Below are 21,850 nucleotides of genomic sequence, written 5' to 3' on the forward strand. Positions count from 1 at the left end.
CGTCTGGAAAAAAAGTATTCCAACCAAAAAAATCTCACATTTACAGATACCTACTCAAAAAGTATCATCAATTGTGTGAAAATCATAAAATTTTGCATCAACAATTTTTGGACACCTTAAATTTCATCATATTAGTTACAGATATATTTTAATTGCTTATTTACTATATTTCTAGAGTTTATATCAGAGTATTATACAAAACGATTTTATGGCGGAAGATTTTTAATTGAATAAAAAGTAAAACAATAAAAGAAAATGAAATTGAATGAAAATCAAAACAGAAGAATATGATTTCTTTTCTAGTATTTTACAAAAGTAAATAGATTGTTGAGGTGATAAATTGTAACAGTCATTTTTAAAAGGTAAAATTATATTTAGAAAAACAAGATAGTGGTTATCGAATCACAAAATTCCAGTGTCTTTATATATGTATAGTTTTGAAGACGCAAGATTTTTAAATGCGCTTGTTCACTTTTTACAATTTCGTATACAGCACGCGCAATAATTTTGAAGACTTACAAACACATACACACACTATTTTATACATTATTTTATTAACGGACTGTGTTCAGTTTATAACTAATCTGAAAGTCACTCATCTATCGAGAATAATGTCAATAATATAGTCATTTAGAAAACCGATTTAATCGTTTTCTTCTTGTGTACTATATAGTTTGAAAGTTATTTTTTAAATTAATATAATAATAATGATCACTTTTGGATTTAAATTAAATTATTAATATTTTTTACAAATTTTTAGGCCTTGATGAACTTGAATTTATATCGCCAAGATACTAATATCGCTCGCACCGAATAATATAATAATAATAAAAATAATATTAATAATAATAATAATAATAATAATAATAATAATAATAATAATAATACACTGAAAAAAAATTTATTCGATTCAAATAAAAAATATTTGATTCAAGGAAATATTTATTTGATAATAGTCAAATAACCGATTATTTGAATGAAATAAATTTTTTATTCAATGTAATAGTTATATAGTTATGGTGTTGATTGGATTAGTGTGAGAGTCATGTAAAAAAATGATTTTTTTTGTAATTGTCGACAATTTCAGCTCATGTGATAGCCTTTGTTTATGACGTTTATATTTTGAAAATAAACAGTAAACAAATTTTATATTTATATAAAAACCCTTACAATAAAGCACCAACATAATTTTTTTCTTATTTTTAAATAAAAGTCCAACCCTCTCACTACACTATCCGTTACTGTCACGTCCGTCCAACTAAGAGTTTTCTTCAAAATTTCATAAAATAAATAACCAAAATTTATTGCTATTTATAATAACAATCTTTCATTCATTCTTCTTTTCTGTACCAAAAATGAGTTTTTATTCTGTACACATATTATCTGCCAAATATGGATGACATTTTTTTTTAAGGAAAAATCTCTCTTTTTGTACGATCCTCACGCTAATCCCATCAATGTCACAACTACATACTTATATTAAATAAAGGGTCAATGAAAATCAACCATGAATAGAATAATAATAATAATAATAATAATAATAATAATATACGAATAATAATAGTAATAATATTTCCTGGAGAATATTAAACATAATAGTAATAATGTTAATAAAAGTTCGTAATGATTCTGCGCAAATAATTTGTGCATAAAAAATTTTATACAAATAATTGTATACAAGAAAACTAATTAAACAAAAGTTATTAATTGTAATGCATTTTACTTTAATTATTTTTAAAATTTAACGTTATTCCTTTGAATTGAACTGTATTACGTATTTAGCCGTGTAGAATGAAGAAAAAAATGATAATTCATTTAGTCTAATATGTAGAATTTTATCGTCTAAGGCATTTATTTAAGTAGAATTAATAGTACTTGTCTAAATGTATGTATATATGTATGTAGTTTTGTTATATACAGTTAAGTAAATAGAAATTTTTTTACAGCATTTATTATTTGCGTCGAATCACAACCACTCCTATTAAGTTGCAATTTATTGTAAAATAATTGCATTGCGCTTTGTAAGCTTTTTGTAAGCCTGTTCATTATTATTATATATAATAAAGAACATATCAAAGGATGGTAGATACAAGTCTTTAATATGGAATTATCACAAATAAATAGTTTTATAATTTTTAAACTTAAAGGGTTATATATTATGTATATACATATTAATTTGTATCGAAAGCGCGATAAGATTTTAAGTAATTTAGTTTTCAGTTGCAATTTATAATTCTTTTTATGATAGTTTTAATCAGTTTGTATATACCTTTTTAGTATTGCAAAACTGTTTTTCAATTGCACACATTCATGCTCTATTATGAATTATACATATGTTACTTATAATATATCATTTATACTTTTATACATTTTAAATGACGTACTGTATCACTAAAATTTATACAAGTTACTCTCACTCGTAAGTTATTTTATCTTTAAATGCATTGATATATAATTAAGTAGCATTTGTCACTGGGTTCTTTCGCGATGGCTATTAATAAAACGACGACGGCGTTGATGATTTGATTAGAATATGGAGAAGGGTAAATATTGAAAACACATTATTTGATTGAACAAGGATTAAAAGCAATGGTTTTCTTTATAACGCATCTGTTTGGCATATTAAATTTTGAAACGTCGTATTTATAGTTTTCTTTGTTTTAATCCTATTTATGCATATTTAAAGACTGAAAGAGGTATCGCGACCGCTTGTTTGACTAGTTTCCGATAAAAAAAAATTAACAAAAATATTTCTCGTTCACACACTGTAATTTGCCACACAAAATAAAATATGCCTTAATGAAATGCTATTCAATGTTAGAAATAATTAGCGAAAAATAAACAATGATATATATATAACAAAATTAAATCAAGAAGCATTTCAAAAGCAACAATGTGTGTGCGTGTGTTTGTTTGTGTGTGTGAGTGTGTCAAATATTATTATAAATGTGTTTTGATTAAAGAACTCGTTTTCCCTTTCTAATATGTATTTATATAAAATAGCAATAGTAGCATTCAACTGAAATACGTATCTCTCATTCACACTCTATTACTACTCTCACACCTTTTCAATATACTCTGAAATAGTTAAGATTACTTTTATAACAAGGTAAAAAAGAAAACGTAATTATAATACAGTATACGTTGTCTTACAAGCTAGAAATATTATTATTTTTTGTCTCTGTTATAGTCAAATTTATACGACAGCAACACGATTAATCAAGCACATTCTTTATTATCAGCTATTCTTTCGGTTTATTATTGGAAATGTTTCAATTTTTTTGCATTTAATTTTATATTTATTCAGACACTGTAAAATGCACTTAACAAAAAATAAAAACAATTTTTCTTGACGAGATTCTTTAAAATTAAACTTTTAAAATAAAAGAGGAAATATATAGTATAAATGTGATTTTCTTTTGTAATTTTCGTTATTACCGTTTTTTACTTCCATCTTTTCTATGTCAAATTTTTCTCTAATATTATTATAATCATTGTCTTTATAAGTCATGATTTAAAGTAAGAAAATTAAAGCTTCAAAATCCAAGGTTGCTAATAGAAATTTCTTAAACCAAGTCACACACAGGGTTTGCAATTATTATAACCTTGTCACTTAATTATTGTTTTGGACGTGAGGCAATTGATGATCACGAATGTTTAACGACAATGACACCTGGTCGTTGTTGAGCTTGTTGCTGTTGTTGGAATTGAAGAAAGTTAGTTACTAATCGCTGCTTCGATGACGCTGTTGTAGTAGTGAGTGGTTTGTTCGTTAGGGCTAATGGAACATCTTGAGCAGGTTCATCACTAAATAAATGGTCTCCTTCCAGATGACGGATTGCTTCTACAATAGTTTCAAGATTTTGTCTGGAAGTGTTTGCTAAATATAGTCGTGCTTGAGGCGTTCCATCATCCAAGGAACTGGCTGGAGATGGTAACCTGCAGAAAATTTTAGAACAATGTATTAATCTTAGTGGACAAATTTATTTCATTACATATTTATTTTGTCAAATTTACATCGATATACACTGAAAAAAGGGAGCGTTGCAGCACATTGCAGCCCTGAGGTCTGCAATAGAATTTTCTGGGGCACGCAGCGTTCCCCAGTGGGTGCGTAGCAAGCTCAGGCCATTTCCAGAATGAGGCTCATGCTGATTCTACACTCACCTAAAACTGCGCGAGCGGTCCGCATTTGCGTTACGTTATATATATATATGTATAATTAAATATGGGAAGCGTGACGGAAAAGCGGACCGCTCGCTCAGTTTTCGGTGAGTGTAGAATCAGCATTAAAGCAACGCAGACACGACGCATTCCCATTCGATGAGCATTGAAGCGTTCGCTTTGCGTCAAGTCTATTCTGGAAAGGCCCTCAGATAAATGTTGCGCGCCCCAGAAAAGTCTTTTGCAGACCTCAGAGCTGAGTCGTATGAGGGAACTCGAAAATGTGCTCCAACGCTCTCCAGGATATTTGACAATACCAAAATTCAGGACTCTCACAATGATACCTCATAATTATTGGCGTCACTGCGCAAAACATTGATTATTTGGTCCGAATTTTATTAATTCCAATTTGTTAATTGTATTCTTTCAATTATATACTTTTATCACTTATTCTACCAATCGTCCATTTAACGAATTTCCTCTATTTTATTGTTATTTGTGAAAGTTGTGTATTGAATGAAGGGACGTGTATGCGATAATTTCAATTTTAACATTTTAATTAATGTTTACTGTGATCATAAAACGATATTGATTAATATTTATTTAAATTGAATAAATGTGCATTTAATTTATCTAATTAAATTTTTTATTATTAATATTCTTATAAATTTTATTCTTGATATTTTTATATTAATCAATCTTATTTATCATTTACTGATTTATATATATATATATATATATATATATATATATATATATATATATATATATATATATATATATATATATATATATATATATATATATATATATATGTGCCATTCCAGGAGTTTTTTAGCACTTTTCGGAGTAACCTTTCCAAATTAAATGAAACATTTTTTTAATAATATTTATTAATATAAAGGTCCAAAAAAATCACTTTTTAAGTAAAAACAATTGTTTATTTAAAAAATACAACAATAAATAATGCAAAAAATTCACTTTTTTCCTGCAACTCCAAATAAATTGGTTCAAAGATCAAAATTTTCCTTATTTTTCAAGCTTTAATACCGCACAAGAAACATAGAGTCCGAGAAAATATTCAACTCACAATTTTTTAAACAATGTTTGTTTACTTTTTTGTATTTTATTTACTGTGAAACGTCTGCTAAAGCTGCGCGCGACGTTTGGAAGTTGTCGCTTTCGTTATTGAGCAGAAGCTCATTACACTAGCGTAGTAGAAAGCATGTTGTGCGAAAAGTGAGGTTATGTTGTCATTAAACGAAACGTAAAAATTTCTGGTTATCACATTGAATGGTTTTTAATTATCTACTTTGCAGTAAAAAATCATAAAAAACATTTTTGAAGGATGAAAAACCTCACTTTTCACACAACATGCTTTCTACTACGCTAGTGTAATGAGCTTCTGCTCAATAACGAAAGCGACAACTTCCAAACGTCGCGCGCAGCTTTAGCAGACGTTTCACAGTAAATAAAATACAAAAAAGTAAACAAACATTGTTTAAAAAATTGTGAGTTGAATATTTTCTCGGACTCTATGTTTCTTGTGCGGTATTAAAGCTTGAAAAATAAGGAAAATTTTGATCTTTAAACCAATTTATTTGGAGTTGCAGGAAAAAAGTGAATTTTTTGCATTATTTATTGTTGTATTTTTTAAATAAACAATTGTTTTTACTTAAAAAGTGATTTTTTTGGACCTTTATATTAATAAATATTATTAAAAAAATGTTTCATTTAATTTGGAAAGGTTACTCCGAAAAGTGCTAAAAAACTCCTGGAATGGCACATATATATTTTTTTTTTTTTTTATTTTTTTATTTTTTGCTGTTTGGAAAAAACGTTTTTTGACCGTGTATTTTAAAAAATGTTGTTACACCTATAAATGTTTTCCTTTTATTTTGTAGTTTTTTGATACGAATCTTTTCACTTATTGACGAATATTCTAAAATTGTTTTATCACGAGTTATAAACGTTAAAAATCTAAACAATTTGTAAAACATGGCTTATTAAATTTTTTTATTTAAAAATCTTTATGTATCCTTTAAATAAAATGTCATAACCATCTTAAAAAATATTTACAAACGCATCGACTGATATATTTGAGAACCTTTTACTATGAAATATAAACAAGTTATTGACATTGGAAGAATCAAAAAAAAGTTTAAATGTAATTTTTTAGATGGTTTTAGTGCTGCAAACGTCACACTCGTATAATCACTCACTTTACGCACTTGTATCATAAATAACTATTATCTACATAATTTCCCCAAGTTTCATTTTTTTCAAGAAATATATATATATATAGTGTACATAATAATAAAAATTATTTTTTTTCAATATACATTTTTAAAAGAATTATATAATTGTGCTGTCGAATCAAAGAAGAGCACATAACTAATGTAATTCAAATGGGTTATATTCCCTGCTTTGATCTGGCAGCTCAATTAAATGTAATTTTTACTGAAATTGCAGAGGATCCCCAAAAAGACTAATCTTTTATTTTGTGTTTAAAATATTAATAGAATTAATATAATTAAACATTAATAAAAAATTGGAATCATTATTGTTATCAATTATATGTTAATTTTTTTAAAGTCCTATTATATAAAAAAGATAATGCATAATGTAATGAGGCGGAGTACAATAAGTAAAGGAAAATAAAGTTTTTTTAATAAACAATGAAAAATTATATTGTTTCTTTCTATTATGTGACCGTTATCGACCATGATCATCTATTTGGACGCCTGATGGGAACTGTGTGAATTTTTTGAAATGATGAAAATATTTTTTAATAATAATAATTACCTTTCAACTTCAACTTTAGGCTCAGCCTTCATAGCAGCTTCCAACACACTTGGTAGTCGCTGTTGAATATCTTCCTCAGGAGAATAGGGTCTAGTAGGACTGCCAGTAATATACTGAGATGAATTACTCGTTGATTCTGTGCAGCCATATGATGTTACATGTGAAGGCGAAAATGCACACTCTGTTTGCTGTTGTTGTTGCTCTTCAACTGCAACTGATGGGAAAATCTGACTCGTGAAGGTAACCGTTTTTGGGATACTTGTCTCAGAATCTTCCACTAACTCTTCTACTTCTTCCTCTTCTTCTTCTTCTTCCTCATCTTCTACTTCTTCTTCCTCTTTAATCTCTTCTGCTACTACTTCCACCGGTTGTGGTGATAGAGGTGGCGAACTTAATTCCGGAATAGTAGTTTCGACTGTTTGTGTCGATCCTACAGGTGGTAAAGATACCAAAGATACTACTTGCAATGAAGCTATTTCAGTCGTTTCTTCTTCCTCTTCTTCCTCTTCTACTTCTTCCTCCTCCTCCTCCTCTTGTTCTTCGGTTTCCACTTGCATTAAGTTATCTGTGTGTTCAATAACCTGTAAAGTTTATAAAACAATTAATAAATATCCCATAATAAAATTTAACGTTCATGTTAGAAACAAACTAAAAATCTTAGTATAAGATGTAGTTCCCAATATGTCAACTAATAAATGTTTTTAACTAAAATTGATTAATATACAAAAAATAAAATTTCCTTTACAAAAATTACATATAATGCGATTCATAATTGAATAGTGAATTTCGAAAAGGGACGCAATTAATATACTGAGAAAAAAAATTTAGTGTTTCCAACAAAATTGTTAGGTTAGGACATCCATGAAGTTGGCGTCGACGCTCAGCGTCGAAATTTGTTTATCACGGGACCAAAAATATCAAATCATTTTTAAAAAGGTTTTGGGTCCATATAATATCTTGAAAAGTATTTCTCTAGGCATTATTTGGATTGAAAATTTAAAAAGAAAAATAATTTTACATTTTTGGTCCTGTAAAAAATAATTTTCGGCGCTGAGCGTCGACGCCAACTTCATGACGGTTGGTTAGGTAATTTCTTGTAGTCAAATTTTGGTTAGCTGAAACAAAGTCGTAGAGTTATCTCAACCAAACATTTGGTTAGGCCAACAAAATTATTTGGTTGAAAATTTTTAAATTCCAACTAAAATTTGGTTTCGACAACAAAATAATTTGGTTAACACAACAAAATAGTTTGGTCTAAAAAACCAAATGATCGTTTGTTGTCCTAACCAAAATTTGGTTGCGACAACCAAATAATTTGATTCGCTCTCAACTCATAGCTTAAGAGAACAGTTAGTTTAAATCTCTCACAAGGATGGGTAGTCCAGTGGTTAGAGCTCCCGACCTTCAGTTTTAAAACAGAGGTTTGATCCCAGGCGGAGATGAGACTTTTCAAAGTCCTTAAATATTTCAATTGAATAAATATAAATTCAATGTTAAATTGATAATAAATAAATAAATAATGAAATAAAATAAAAAAGATAAAAAGAAAAGAGATAAGGTAGAATAAAATTTTTAATTTTACAAAAAAAACTGTTTGTTTGATCAACTAAACATTTTTGTTGACCTAACAAAAAAAATTTGGTTGGGCTAATCAAACATTTTTGTTATGCCAACAAAAAACAATCAACCAAATTTTTTGGTTGACTCAAACAAATAGTTTGGTTGCTTAAATACTGACAAAATTTTTTTGTTGGCCCAACCAAATTATGGTTGCTTTGACTAAACATTTTTCTCAGTGTAGTTATAAAAATCAATTATTAGAATTTTTATTTTATAGAATTTTATTAGGTATAATTTTTATTATTTTATTTATTCGAATTATATTGTAGAATTTTCATTAAACCGATTTTCTATATTACAAAATTTTTACATAACCGGAAATCCAGTTCACAGAACTTTTATTTGATCGAATTATTATTTGATAGAATTTACATATAATCGATTTTTCATACTAAAGAATTTATAGTTTACCGAAAAATCATTTAACAGAATTTCTAGTTGACAGAATTTTTATTTTTCCAAAATTGTAAATGGCCGAACAAACAATTGACAGACTGATTGGGGCGCGATTTTTAGAAGTAACCAATCACAATTGTAATTTAGGATAAATAAAAATTGTATCAATTAAAAAATTTCGTTAAATGATTTTTCAGTTAAGTATAAATTCTGTAGTACATATATGAAAAATCGGTTATATGGAAATTCTTCAAATAATAATTCAAACAAATGAAAATTCATCTAAAAAAGAATTCTACACAATGAAGTTCTACCTAATAAAAATTATGTGAAGTTATTTTTTGTTTATGTAAAAATTCTGAAATATAGAAAATCGGTTTAATGAAAATTCTGCAAAATAAAAATTCGAACAAATAAAATTTGGCTGAATGAAAATTATATCTAATGGTAATGAGATTCTATAAAAAAAATTCTAACAATTAATTTTTAGAACTTTTTCATGCGTTCCGAAGTTTCAGTTGGAGAAAGTTGTGTTACATAGTTTTGTGTATTATTATTAATATTTAGCAAATACAAAAAAAGATTTTATAAACATTAATAAATATTAATTTAATGTAAAACTTTTCAAATATGCGTTTAAAATTTTTTAAATATGCCTATAGAATAGAATATGAAATTACTTTGCGGAAATAATAGATATTATGCAAATAAATTTACTCAGTTATGTTGGTACAGTTCGACAATAAAACTGAAAGGTTTAACTGCCTTCCACATACAATGTGGACGACATATACATACATATTGGTATTTCAAGAATAAAAAAGTACAAAAAAAGATGAGCCAAAAGTTTTGAACGTTCAAATGAACGAAATATTTTTTTCAATCTATAAATTATTAAAATTATGATGTCAATGTAAATTAAAACAGTAAATTAAACAAAAACTATTAAATTAAATAACTTCTTTTTAGATTTTTAAAACAATATTTTATAATAAAATTCGTACTTAAAGAAGTTGCAAAAAAAAGTTTGTTCATTTGAACGTTCAAAACTTTTGGCTCATAAAAAAAGGAAGATAACCTAATAGTTGAGTACCTTTTTAAAAATAAAAAATAAAGAATAGTTTGAATACAATGTCTTTCAAAACGTACTAGATATTTCTATTTGTTTTAAAAAACATTGATTTAAGGGAAGTTCTTTAATGCTCAAATGATTTTTCACATACTGAATCGAAATATTACGTTTCAGTAAAATGCTCTTAGATGGTCCTGAAATTCTGAATGTTAACCATCGGAGCACACACCTCATTTTTCAAGCACGAAGCCCAACTGGTGTCTGTGAGACCGCAAGCAGTTTTTAAAGTTCTATTATTCTATTTGTTTAAAAAGGTCGTTAGAGCGTCCGAAATTACCATTCTTGAGGCCAGGTGAAACTCTTCAATTGTAAACAAATCGAAAATGTAAGTAATTATTAACTAATTTGTGACCGCCTTTTTTAATATAAAATAAAATTGTTCTTTCTCTATGTGAAAATGGAAAATTGATATACAAATCTAAAGTATCTCCCTTTACTTGACTAATAATATGAATAATATTAATAATTATAATAAAATAAAAAGTACACTGAAATAGCATTTTTGACAAGTTTCGGAGAGAGTAACCGTTTGAGTATATCAGACGCACGGGCGGAGTGAACCCAACACTGAGAAAAATGTTTAGTCAGAGCAACCAAACTATTTGTTTGAGTCAACAAAAAAATTTGATTCAGTGTTTTTTGTTGGCATAACAAAAATGTTTTTTTTTTTTTGTAAAATTAAAAAATTTATTCTACCTTATTTTTTTCATTTCATTTTTTTATTTATTTTATTATTTATTATCAATTTAACGTTTAATTTTTATTTATCCAATTGGGTCAGTCCACTAACTTTCGTTTAAAGGTGGTTGCGACAAAATTTTTAAAAAATCTAGTCTTAATATATCGACGCTCTCCGATGATAAAGTGTCAATTTAAACTCCAATTCAATAAAGTGTTAACTCAGAAATTTGTGCAATATAATGTCTATTCACTTGTTTGTGCAATATAATTTTAATACTATTTTTTACACAATGTAAGGTTAAATCATTATTTAAAATATTTTTTTTTTTATAATTTTACAAAAAACAAAGCACACACCTGACGGTATATTTACGTTAAAGATTGTAAAATTTAAATTAAAAAACATACATTTTAAAATGATTCAGAACTATATAATATTGAATTAAAAAATTAATTCTCCTGCTGATAAAGCATTTTCAACTGTTTATAGAAATTAAAACAAAATTTAAAAGGCTAATTATAATTTTTTCCAAAAAAATTTGAAAAATAACATAAAATTATACAAAAAAGAAAACAAAAATTTTGAGTTAACTATTTCGAAATGGTTAATTTTTTTTGTGCAGTATTGAAGATTGAAAAATAAGGAAAATTTTGATCTTTAAACCAATTCATTTGGTGAATTAGAAAAAAAGTCCATTTTTTATTATTTATTGTTGTATCTTTTAAATAAACAATTGTTTTTTACTTAAAAAGTGTTTATTTTGGACCTTTATATTAAAAAAAAATAATATCAAAAAATTTTTCATTTAATTTGGTGAGGTTACTCCGAAAAGCGATAAAAAAAACTCACGAATGGCACATTCATATTATATTGCACAAACAAACGAATATAGACATTATATAGCACAAATTTTTGAATTAATATTTTATTGCACTAAAATTTGAATTAACACTATTTATCATCGGAGGGCGTCGATATGAGAAACTCGATGATTCCCTGTTTTCATTAACCATAATTCGCTACGGACATGGCCTTGAACATATGCCGGATATGACTATCAGCGCTGCATGTGGCGAAATTAGGCAATTTTCTTTGGACAACGATAATGACAGATCAATAGTAATCAATGTAAATAATATGAATGTTATAATAAAAACGGGGTTTGCTGCAATAAACCATGAAATTGAATTTCGCCCAGAAACAATTAAAAAAAGGAAGGCTTTAGCGATGATTCACGTTGTCAGGTTGGAAGAATTTAGAGTTAATGGAATCAGTGAAGCAATTAAAGCAAGTGTGATTCGTCAAACGTCTGTCAATTCTCCTCCTTATTCAGTTAATTTAATGGTAGTTTTTTATTTTAAAAGATATATATATATATTGATTTTTAAAATTCCATTTACACATATGAACCAAAATAATTTATTTAAACAAATAATTAAAGAGAATGTAGGATATAACATAACCTCAAAATTAAAAAATAATTTTTAATGCAAACAAAAACTAAATATATAACCTATTTTTAAAGATTTAGTTATAAAAATTTCGGATAAAATTATGTTAAGTAATTATTTTTTAACATTTGCCATTTTTTCAGAATAAACAAAAATCGAATTTTTTATCTATTTTTTATAAAGGATTAGTTTAAATTTAGAGAAACTTTCTTTACAATCGAAATATTTTTTTTAATTGTTAAAAAATTGTAAACAATTCAAATTTTATTTCTTAATTAATTTTTTTATAACATATTTTTAACACTTTAAAAAAATTACGATTGAAGAGAATTGTTTCACTAAATAACAAAAACTTTTGGTTCTAAAGTTTGATAAACACTGCAATTTTTTTAGTTCAGAAAAAAATTCAAATTTGTAAAGAAATAATTATCTAATAAAAGATTTTAATTGAAAATAACTTTTTCCAAAAAGTGCATATAAATAGATCTTTCAAAATTACTTTAAATTAATTTTAAATAATTTTTTTTGTTTATGTTAATAGCCATTTTCACTACCCTCCATAAAAAATGCTATATAAAAAATGATATATGATATTGATAAAAATTTTCTTGAAAGAATTTCAAAATTTGTTTGAAATTGGTTAGTTAACTTCAAGTCTTTTAATTAACCTTTTTAATAAAAAAATTTAAAAATTTATATCTCGAAAACGAAGCAAAACACCTTCGTGAGATTTTAATAAAAGATAAAGAAAATTATTAAATATTTATGTGCAAAACCTCAAATTTTTCGGAGCACCGACAAAAAAGTTATAAGTAAACAAAAATTTTGAAATTCTTTCAAGAACATTTTTTTCATAATCATATATCAACTAAAAATAATAATTTTTTGTAATAATTCTTTCGTTCCTGTGTGCAGAATAAAGTAATTTATGGTTTTGGTAAGTTCCAACATCTAATTTTTAATAGTTTTTTAATAATAGCGTTTTTAAAAAAATTAAAAAATTTAAGGTTACAAAATGACATTGTGAACCTCCTACTTTTGATAATTAATATTTTTAAAGGGAATACAATTTTTACCATGTTATTATAGTTAATGAACTCATAGAATAATCGAGTTTCACATATATATTAAAACTAGATTTTTTAAAAATGTGGTCGCAACCACCTTTAGACGAAAGTCAGTAGACTGACCCAATACAAATATTTGTAGACTTTGAAAAATTCCATCTCCGCCTGGGATCGAACCTCTGTTTTTAAACTGCGAGTCGGGAGTTCTGACCAAATTTCGATTAGAACAACAAACGATCATTTGGTTTTTGTGACCAAACTATTTTTTTGTGTTAACCAAATTTTGGTTGGAATTTAAAAATGTTGAACCAAATAATTTTGTTGGCCTAACCAAATGTTTGGTTGAGATAACTCTACGACTTTGTTTCAGTCAACCAAAATTTGCTTACAAGAACCAAAATTGCCTAACCAAACGATTTTGTTGCAAACACAAAATCTTTTTTTTCAGTCTATCTTAGTCACAATCTAACACAAATCAATATTATTTCGATTTTAATAATAATAATAATAATAATAATTTAATTTAATTTACATAACCATTAGTTGTGAACAACACTAGCTCTCACTTATTTTAAAACACAAATATAATTTTTCTGATTGATTAAAAATCTTTACCTCATGAGGTTGGTAAGCAATGAGTTGATTGTCAACTCTAAACCTATCTGTCGTTGTAGTAGCAGCAGTTGTAAACATGGACTGATTTTGGATTGTCCTCAATTGTTTTTCTAAATGATGCCTTGCTTGACGCTCTCTTTCTAGTTGTCGCCTGAGTTCAATTATTTCGTTACTACTTGAATGAGGGTGATCCACAGTAATCAATGCCGCTGCTGTTACCGCAGATAAAGGTTCTGGTGACATACTACCTAACCCCTCATCATCGTTAAGATGTTGGGCCGTGGGTGGTATGCCTACGACAACTCCTGGAAGTGAAGGTTTCAATAATATAACCATATAGAATAATTAAATACTTTCAATTAAATTATCTACTGTTCCTCTGTTAATAATTTTCAAATAAAAGTCTTTTTTAAATGCATAAAACTCAATGGTTTTCTTTTATACTACTAACCTTGATTCTCAGTTTTGCGTTTTTTTATTGGAACATCTCCGCCTTCATGTTGATTTATCAGTCGTTTTAACTGACAATTTTGAGACAGCAGTTGAGTTTTTTCTTGTTCTAGTTGGTAAATATATTCAGCGGTTTGTTGAAGAATTGCAGCCTAAAACAAAAATTTACCAATAGAAAAACATTTAGTTTATAAAATTTAATTTACTCATTTGTGTAGATTTTTAATTTTTTTAACAGTAATATACAGAATGTATATATATATGTATTTAAATATAAATTTATTTGTGAATGTTTATTAAATTTTGGGTTAAGAGTCGGTACAGTCACTTGTAATTGATAAAAGAAGTTGCATCTGGTTTGAAAATATTTACAAATATATATTAATAATTATGTGTTTCAAATATTTAATTGTTCACAATAAACGAGAGACGAAGGCGTGAAACAAGCGTGAATAACGGTGATTCGGTCGATGCCTTGGACGGTTCACTCTCCTCTTTCTCTGTTGTATAACACATTCATAAAGTTTTTTCACAGACATGTCGACCCATTTTCATTTGACCAGGCAGACGCATATAAACCAGTTTCATCTTTTTTCATTTTCTTTAACCTATTTTTTCAGGTACTTTGACAATACTAAAGTACGCAACATTTATGATGAACAATTTTTAAAGAAATAATTTTTTTGAATGAAAAATTCTTTAATTTTTTGCCTGAAAAATATTTCTTGTAGCTTTTATTAATCAACAAATAATAAAAAAATATTTTTTTAGGTAAACAGTTTAAAATCTTCTGTGTTAAATAAAAATTGATTTCTAATCTTTATCATAAACGTTGCGTACTTCAGCATCGTGGTACCTTGTATAATAATAGAATAATACGATTGATAGAAGAGGTCGAGATTTTTCAATTTTTGTTATTTGGTTTGGCCTAATAACAAGATAGTATTATTAATTTATATGGCTTAAAAAAACATTCTTTTAAGCAATAAAACAGATCTAAAACAATTTTGTAATAGTATTATAGAATTTAGTTTCATTTAAGTTACAGAACAATTTTATAAATAACTTCTATCACATAATCTATCCAAAAGTGACTTTTAAGTATCACAAACTAAATAGTACACGGAGAGAAATAGATGGTACGGGGTACTATCTAGATAGTATCAGGTACCATATTTGATCTTACATATGGGCAAATCCACAGAACCGGCCGATTTCATGTTACTCACATATTTTTCTATTTTAGAAGTATTATATTAATTATTTTCATACTTCAATCATTTTGTAATATCTCTGAGAACCAATTGAAATAAGAAAATTGAATAAATGTGAACCTTCTAGTCTTTTATAAAAAATAAAATCGAATTAAGTAACTTAAAAAATGAAATTTACGGTGTTACTCCAGGTATAAATTTTAATTCTTATAGGTATAACTTGTTCGGCATAGATGCAAACAATTCCAAACTGTGGTGAATTATAGTTTACTTATTGAAGAATGTTACTCATTATTTTATAATAATGAAATGTCTATACATTTTTGTAAATATCTTTTGCGGCGATTATTCGATTTGAATTTTTCAAATTGGAGCTTATTGCTTGTGAACAGACGAACAAATGTATGTATCATAGAATAGAGTGCAATCAGAATTAAAGAAAATATTCCAATAATTATCACTCTATGTTTAAGCGTGAACCATTTTCAACTTAGCCTTTTTTCAGTAGCACAACTACAGGATAAAATATGATGAGTTAAAAACATGTGTGATTATATAAAGACATTAATATAATTCTTGTATGCAAACGCCAAATTATATTTTCAATTTATAACGTCTAAAAATTAAAAATAAAAAAAAATTTATCGAAATTTAACTAGTTAATCGTGAAAAATGAATTCTCCTTTCATTTGTTTCATTTTCAAAGTTATATCAAAATCGATGTCAATAATGTAAGTTTGTTGGTTAAAATAGTTAATATCAAAATTAGTAAGTAAACAATTTAATTTGCAGAAATAAAAAATTAAATGCTAATAAATAAAGTATATAATAAAATATGATAAAATATAAATAATTTATTTTTGATAATTAAAAAATTAATTATTTGTATTTTATCATATTTTATTATTCAAAATGTTTTGCACATATTTCAAATAATATATTAAAAAAACAAAGAAATGCCATTTTTAATTATAATTTCCAGAAGAAAAATAATATTTTCGTTTTTGGCTTTTAACTCAAACGGCATTAAAATAAAATGAATCACGCAAGAAGATAATTGTTCATGAATATATTTTAAAGAAAGTAAACCATAAATAAAAGGTGTGCTTGCTATTTGGAAAATTTTCTTCTTGATAAGTAAAAATCGGCCGGTTCTGTGGATTTGCCCATATACGGACAGCTATCTAGATTTTTTAAATTATCTCATCAATATTACTGGAATATTCCCTCAATATCAGAGGAATATTCCCTCAATATCACAGGAATATTCCGCTCAATATCACTGGGATATCCCCTCAATATTACATGAATTTCCCGGGAATATTCCCGCAGTATCATACGAATATCACGCGAATGGCACAGCAATATCACCGTGGAATGTCCCCTTGAAGCGGACAATATGATATCGCCTGAATGTCACAGGAATATTTCCACTTGATATCACCGTGGCATTCAACCAATATTCCGTGCTACTTGGGTAATAATGGTACCGGATAACATCTACTTTTTACCATCTTAAGATCATAAGTTCTTCACAGTAAAAACCTGCGATCAAAATGATCCGGCAACCGGGATCATTTTGATACGCAGCAAAAATGAACCGGACCAGGATCATTCTGAGTTTGAATCAAAATGATCTTGATCCGGATCATTTTGATTCAAAGACAAAATTACAATTATTATCGAATAACAAGTAATTATTCAAAAAAATGTGAATTAAAATGATTGTTTCTAATAAGCGAACACACTGCACTTGGAAAAACTTTAATATTTATTAGAGAGAAGATGTCTTTTTAATTTTGTGGCCTATTGGCTTATATTTATTTAATTACATCAAAATTTGACGCGTTTCGACACAGTATTCTGTATCCTCATCAGAAAAAACAAAGCAAGATAAATAATCTGTAAAAAGTCAATAGAATACATAAGTTTCTACGAGAAACATTTTGGCAAACTATTTTATGATATACATACCAGGTTTTTTGAAAAACATTTGAAAAAAATTTTTACATAAATTTTTACTTTTTACAGATTTCTTATCTTGCTTTGTTTTTTCTGATGAGGATACAGAATACTGTGTCGAAACGCGTCAAATTTTGATGTAATTAAATAAATATAAGCCAATAGGCCACAAAATTAAAAAGACATCTTCTCTCTATTAAAAACGGCTTAAAAGAAGTATTTACTTCATACATTTTTAATATTTATTGCCAAGTTTGTTGTATTTATTAAATTAAGTAAACTAGATTTTTAGGTTAGGAACTGTCATGCGTGACAACGTTCACATCGTTTACAAATAACGTAAACGAAATATTAACGGCGCTACTGTCTAAAAACCAAAGATAATGGCGCGAAATTCAAAAGATAAAAAAATATAAATATTTTATAAAATTAGTTAAAAATATCTTAGAAAAAGAAAAAAGTTGTAAATTTAGATGTTCATTACATGAACATTTTGCTTCCTCTTTACGATCAACAAAAAAATTTGCTTCCTCGTGGAGAAAGCATTAACATTGAAATAAAGTAATAAACATACAAAAATAATATAATAATATAAACATTTGAGTACCTATAGATTTGAGTTAAATTTAAAGAATTAATGGAAGTTAAAAAATCAAAAATTCACATTTTAGCTGAAATTTCTGAAAATTAATGAAAAATAATATATAATTTATAATTATTTACAATTATATCGATTTATTTCAATGCAAGGAACACAATTATTTTATATTTAAACTTGAATTTAAATAAATAAAAAATTTTTTAGCTAAAATAGGAATTTTTTTTTTTAACTTTCATTAATTTATTAAATTTACCTCAAATGTAAATTTTATATATACCAATCGATTCGTTTTCATGTAAGGAATACAATTATTTCATCTATAAATAATCACAAAATTTTATAGCCAAAATGTGAATTTTTGATTTTTTAACTTTCATTAATTCTTTAAATTTAAATTGAAACTATACTTTATATATACCAATCGATTTGTCTTGACGTAAGGAATACGATTTTATTATATATAACCTTAAATTTTTCTATTTAAAAATTTTTTAGATTAAAAAAAAATTTTGGAAAAAAGACGATAAAATTTTTTTTTGCTTATTTTTTAAAATCCTTTGGTCAGTTTGAGATATTAATATATGATAAATGAGCCTACCAAATTTTATCTAAATCCATTAAAACCTGTTAAAGTTATCGTCTAAACAAAAAAGGGATCCACATACACACACACACATACATACATCCGGACAATTGATCAGGATCTCATATAACATGTTTCTATATAGAAAAAAATTTGTTTCCGTTACTTTGAAAATTTTTATAAACGAAAGGACTACAAAGCTTCCTCCACGAGGAAGCAAAAGACATAAATAATAATGATAAATTACCTTCATTTAATTTTTTAAATAATTATTATTTTTTATTTTTCATTTACTAAAAAAAATGATAACTATTATCATTAATTTTTTTATCATTAAAATTAAATTATTATTCAATATTATTATTTTAATATTTTAATTTTAGATTGAATCGAAATATTAATTCTTTAAAATGTTGTAATAGTAGTAATTGACAAACCAGTTCATAATGTTTATTGACTTTCATTATTATATACTTTTTTTTCATTGTTTCAATTTTCATTTATAAATAAATTGCCAATGCTGTTAAATTAAATTCTGGTATTAAATTTGAATTGCTTTGTTTCTGAATCACCAGGTGGCGCCCTATTACTTAGACCAACTTAATAAAACATAATCCTGGCGAGCATCATTTTGATTCACTTGAAGTTTGCCAATGAATCATTTTGATCCGGAACTCAGAATGATACGCAGCAAAAATGAACCCAGGTTTTTACTGTGTTACCATCAATTTCTCTCCGTGTATAACTGTCCTGACCTTCCTAAATAATCTAGATGAATTAAATAGTTTAAGTTTCTTGAAATTACATTTCTAGCTGGTTTCGGTATACTTGAACTATGCAGTTGCGATATAGAAAATAGTATCACTGGATTCATAAAAAAATCTGCATCTGAGTAAAAAAATTTAACGAATTTATTACACTGAGAGAAATAGATGGTAAGATCTTGATGGTTAAAAGTAGATGTTATCCGGTACCATCATTATGCTACTCGGTACCATCAAAGATGTTACAAAAAATATAGTTATTTTACCTACTACAATCAAGATGCTACTTCGTACAATCTAGATTGTAACTGATAGAATCCAGATAGCTGTCCGTATATGCAAGATCAAATATGGTACCTTATACTATCTAGATAGTACCCCGTACCATTTATTTATCACCGTGTCAGGCTTCGCACTCTTTGACTAAAACCTACTATTTGCTACTTTTTTGATGGTTGGCTACTTTTTTCAACCTTAGGCTACTAAAAGCTACTTTTCTACTACTTAGACAACTTTTTGTTATTTTTTTGCCGACTAATGAGTTCAAAACCTGTATTTATGGTTTTAAGTAATTTTAAATAGCACACAAAAATTGTATCTATAATGTGCTGAATATCTTGCGGTTACTTTAACCCATTTAAATTTATGAAAAACTGTAAAAATTGGTATTAAATCAGTTCTTTAAATTTCAAATATGCCTAAATAAATATTAATTAAAAACTTAAAGATTTTAAAATTTTCTAGAAATTAGAAGAAAATAAAAAAACTAGATAAAAATAAATATCTAAATAAAAATAAAAATAAACTAGATAAATAAAAAACTAGAAATTAAGAAAATAGAGTGATTTATCCCCACCACCAAAATATACATAGATAACCGGCTATTTTTCGGTTTTACATAAATGTTAATGCGCTAGGTTAAAGTAACCGCAAGATATTTAGCACCTTGTAGATCCAATTTTTGTGTGCTGTTTAAACTTACTTACTTTCACAGACCAACTTTGAAAACATATTTTATCTATTATTTTCATTTTTTTACTTAATTAACAAACCCCCACAAAAAAAAATTTGTCCGGCAAAATAGACTAGTCATTCTTACGTATTTTGAGTCGCTGAATCCGAATCCGGGGTCAGAATTTAAAAGTTGGCTCTTATTTTTGAGATAAACTCAAAAAACTGCTTAAAAAAGAAAAAAATCAAAAAGTGAAAAAATTTTTGTATGACACTGCGATAGTGTAATTCCATGTATTTTTAGCCACTGATTCCGAATCCAAAGTTAGAATTGTTAGATTTGCTGAAATGTTTTGAGATAATTGCAAAAAACTCAATAAACAAAAAATTGAAAAAAAATCAAAATCAGTTTTTTGGCATTATCTCCAAAATTTAAGCTAATCTCTCAATTCTGACTTTGAATTCAAATTCAGTGGAAAAAAGTACAATGTACATGGAAATACAATATCGTAGTGTTTCGGCAAAAATTTATCTTTATCCCTAATTCAGGATTTTTATCAGATTTTTGCGATTATCTCTAAGAACTAACAATAAGACGTAAGAATGACTAGTCTATTTCGCCGGAAAAAATTAATTTTTTTCTGAGGCTGTGTAATCAATAAAAGATAATAAATTAATTAATTCTGAACAAGAGTCAGAAATACATTGTACAGTGCCGCTCAGCAGATTTTGCCCACCTTTGAGAATTTTACGCTTGGCGAAAAGTTTTATATTTCGGTTGCTAATAAAGATATAATAATGAGTGAGGACTTTTTTGAAAGCTTATATCTTCTACTTTTATGATTCGTCGAATCAACGTTGGTAACTTCAGCGTCATAAACAGACATTAAAAAAAAAAATTTTTTATTGTTTAATTGCTCAAAATAAAAATCCAAAATTTCCGGTTTTTTTTGTAATTTTAAAATCGCTGCAGTTTTTAAACCAGTCATCACATTTTAATCGTTGATAAACCATTTGAAAGCTAATTTTATCACCTTTAAAATGATTCCTTGTAAACTTTAATACGATAATTTGTAACAAAGATATGGACAATTGTTTAAAAAAACTGCACTTTTTTTCAACTAGTCATAACTCAAGAACGATTGATTTTTGAAAAAAATTGTTGAGAAGAAAAATGTGCCTTTTTATGTATAGAATTAGAAAAAAAATATTTAGACATAAAAAAAATTTTTTTTTTGACATATTTTGATTTTTTTGAAAATCAGCACTTTTTGTAATTAGTAATAAGTCGAGAACTGTTAGCTTTAAAAAAAAATTTTCAAGATTACAAATTTTTTATTCGTAATATTTTTTTCTCAATTCTAAACATAAAAATACACATTTTTTATATTAA

The 21,850-nt window shown here is 26.5% G+C and overlaps 1 protein-coding gene across 1 annotated transcript in view; it reads right to left on the minus strand.

The window, feature by feature from the left end:
- Positions 1 to 352: 352 nt before the first annotated feature.
- The window catches only part of LOC127290381 (apoptotic chromatin condensation inducer in the nucleus), a 34,864-nt gene continuing 13,366 nt past the window's right edge, over positions 353 to 21,850 (minus strand). Inside the window, exons 3-6 of the mRNA XM_051318889.1 lie at positions 14,384 to 14,534; positions 13,933 to 14,237; positions 6,970 to 7,550; positions 353 to 3,939 (exon numbers count right to left, since the gene is read on the minus strand). Coding sequence (XP_051174846.1) covers positions 3,648 to 3,939; positions 6,970 to 7,550; positions 13,933 to 14,237; positions 14,384 to 14,534 — 1,329 coding nt within the window. The 3' untranslated portion in view covers positions 353 to 3,647. The remainder of the gene's footprint in view (positions 3,940 to 6,969; positions 7,551 to 13,932; positions 14,238 to 14,383; positions 14,535 to 21,850) is intronic.

This window comes from Leptopilina boulardi, unplaced genomic scaffold, assembly GCF_019393585.1.
Source record: "Leptopilina boulardi isolate dan_hultmark-lab unplaced genomic scaffold, ZJU_Lbou_2.1 LbouV2_64, whole genome shotgun sequence".
Classification (NCBI taxonomy): Eukaryota; Metazoa; Arthropoda; class Insecta; order Hymenoptera; family Figitidae; genus Leptopilina; species Leptopilina boulardi.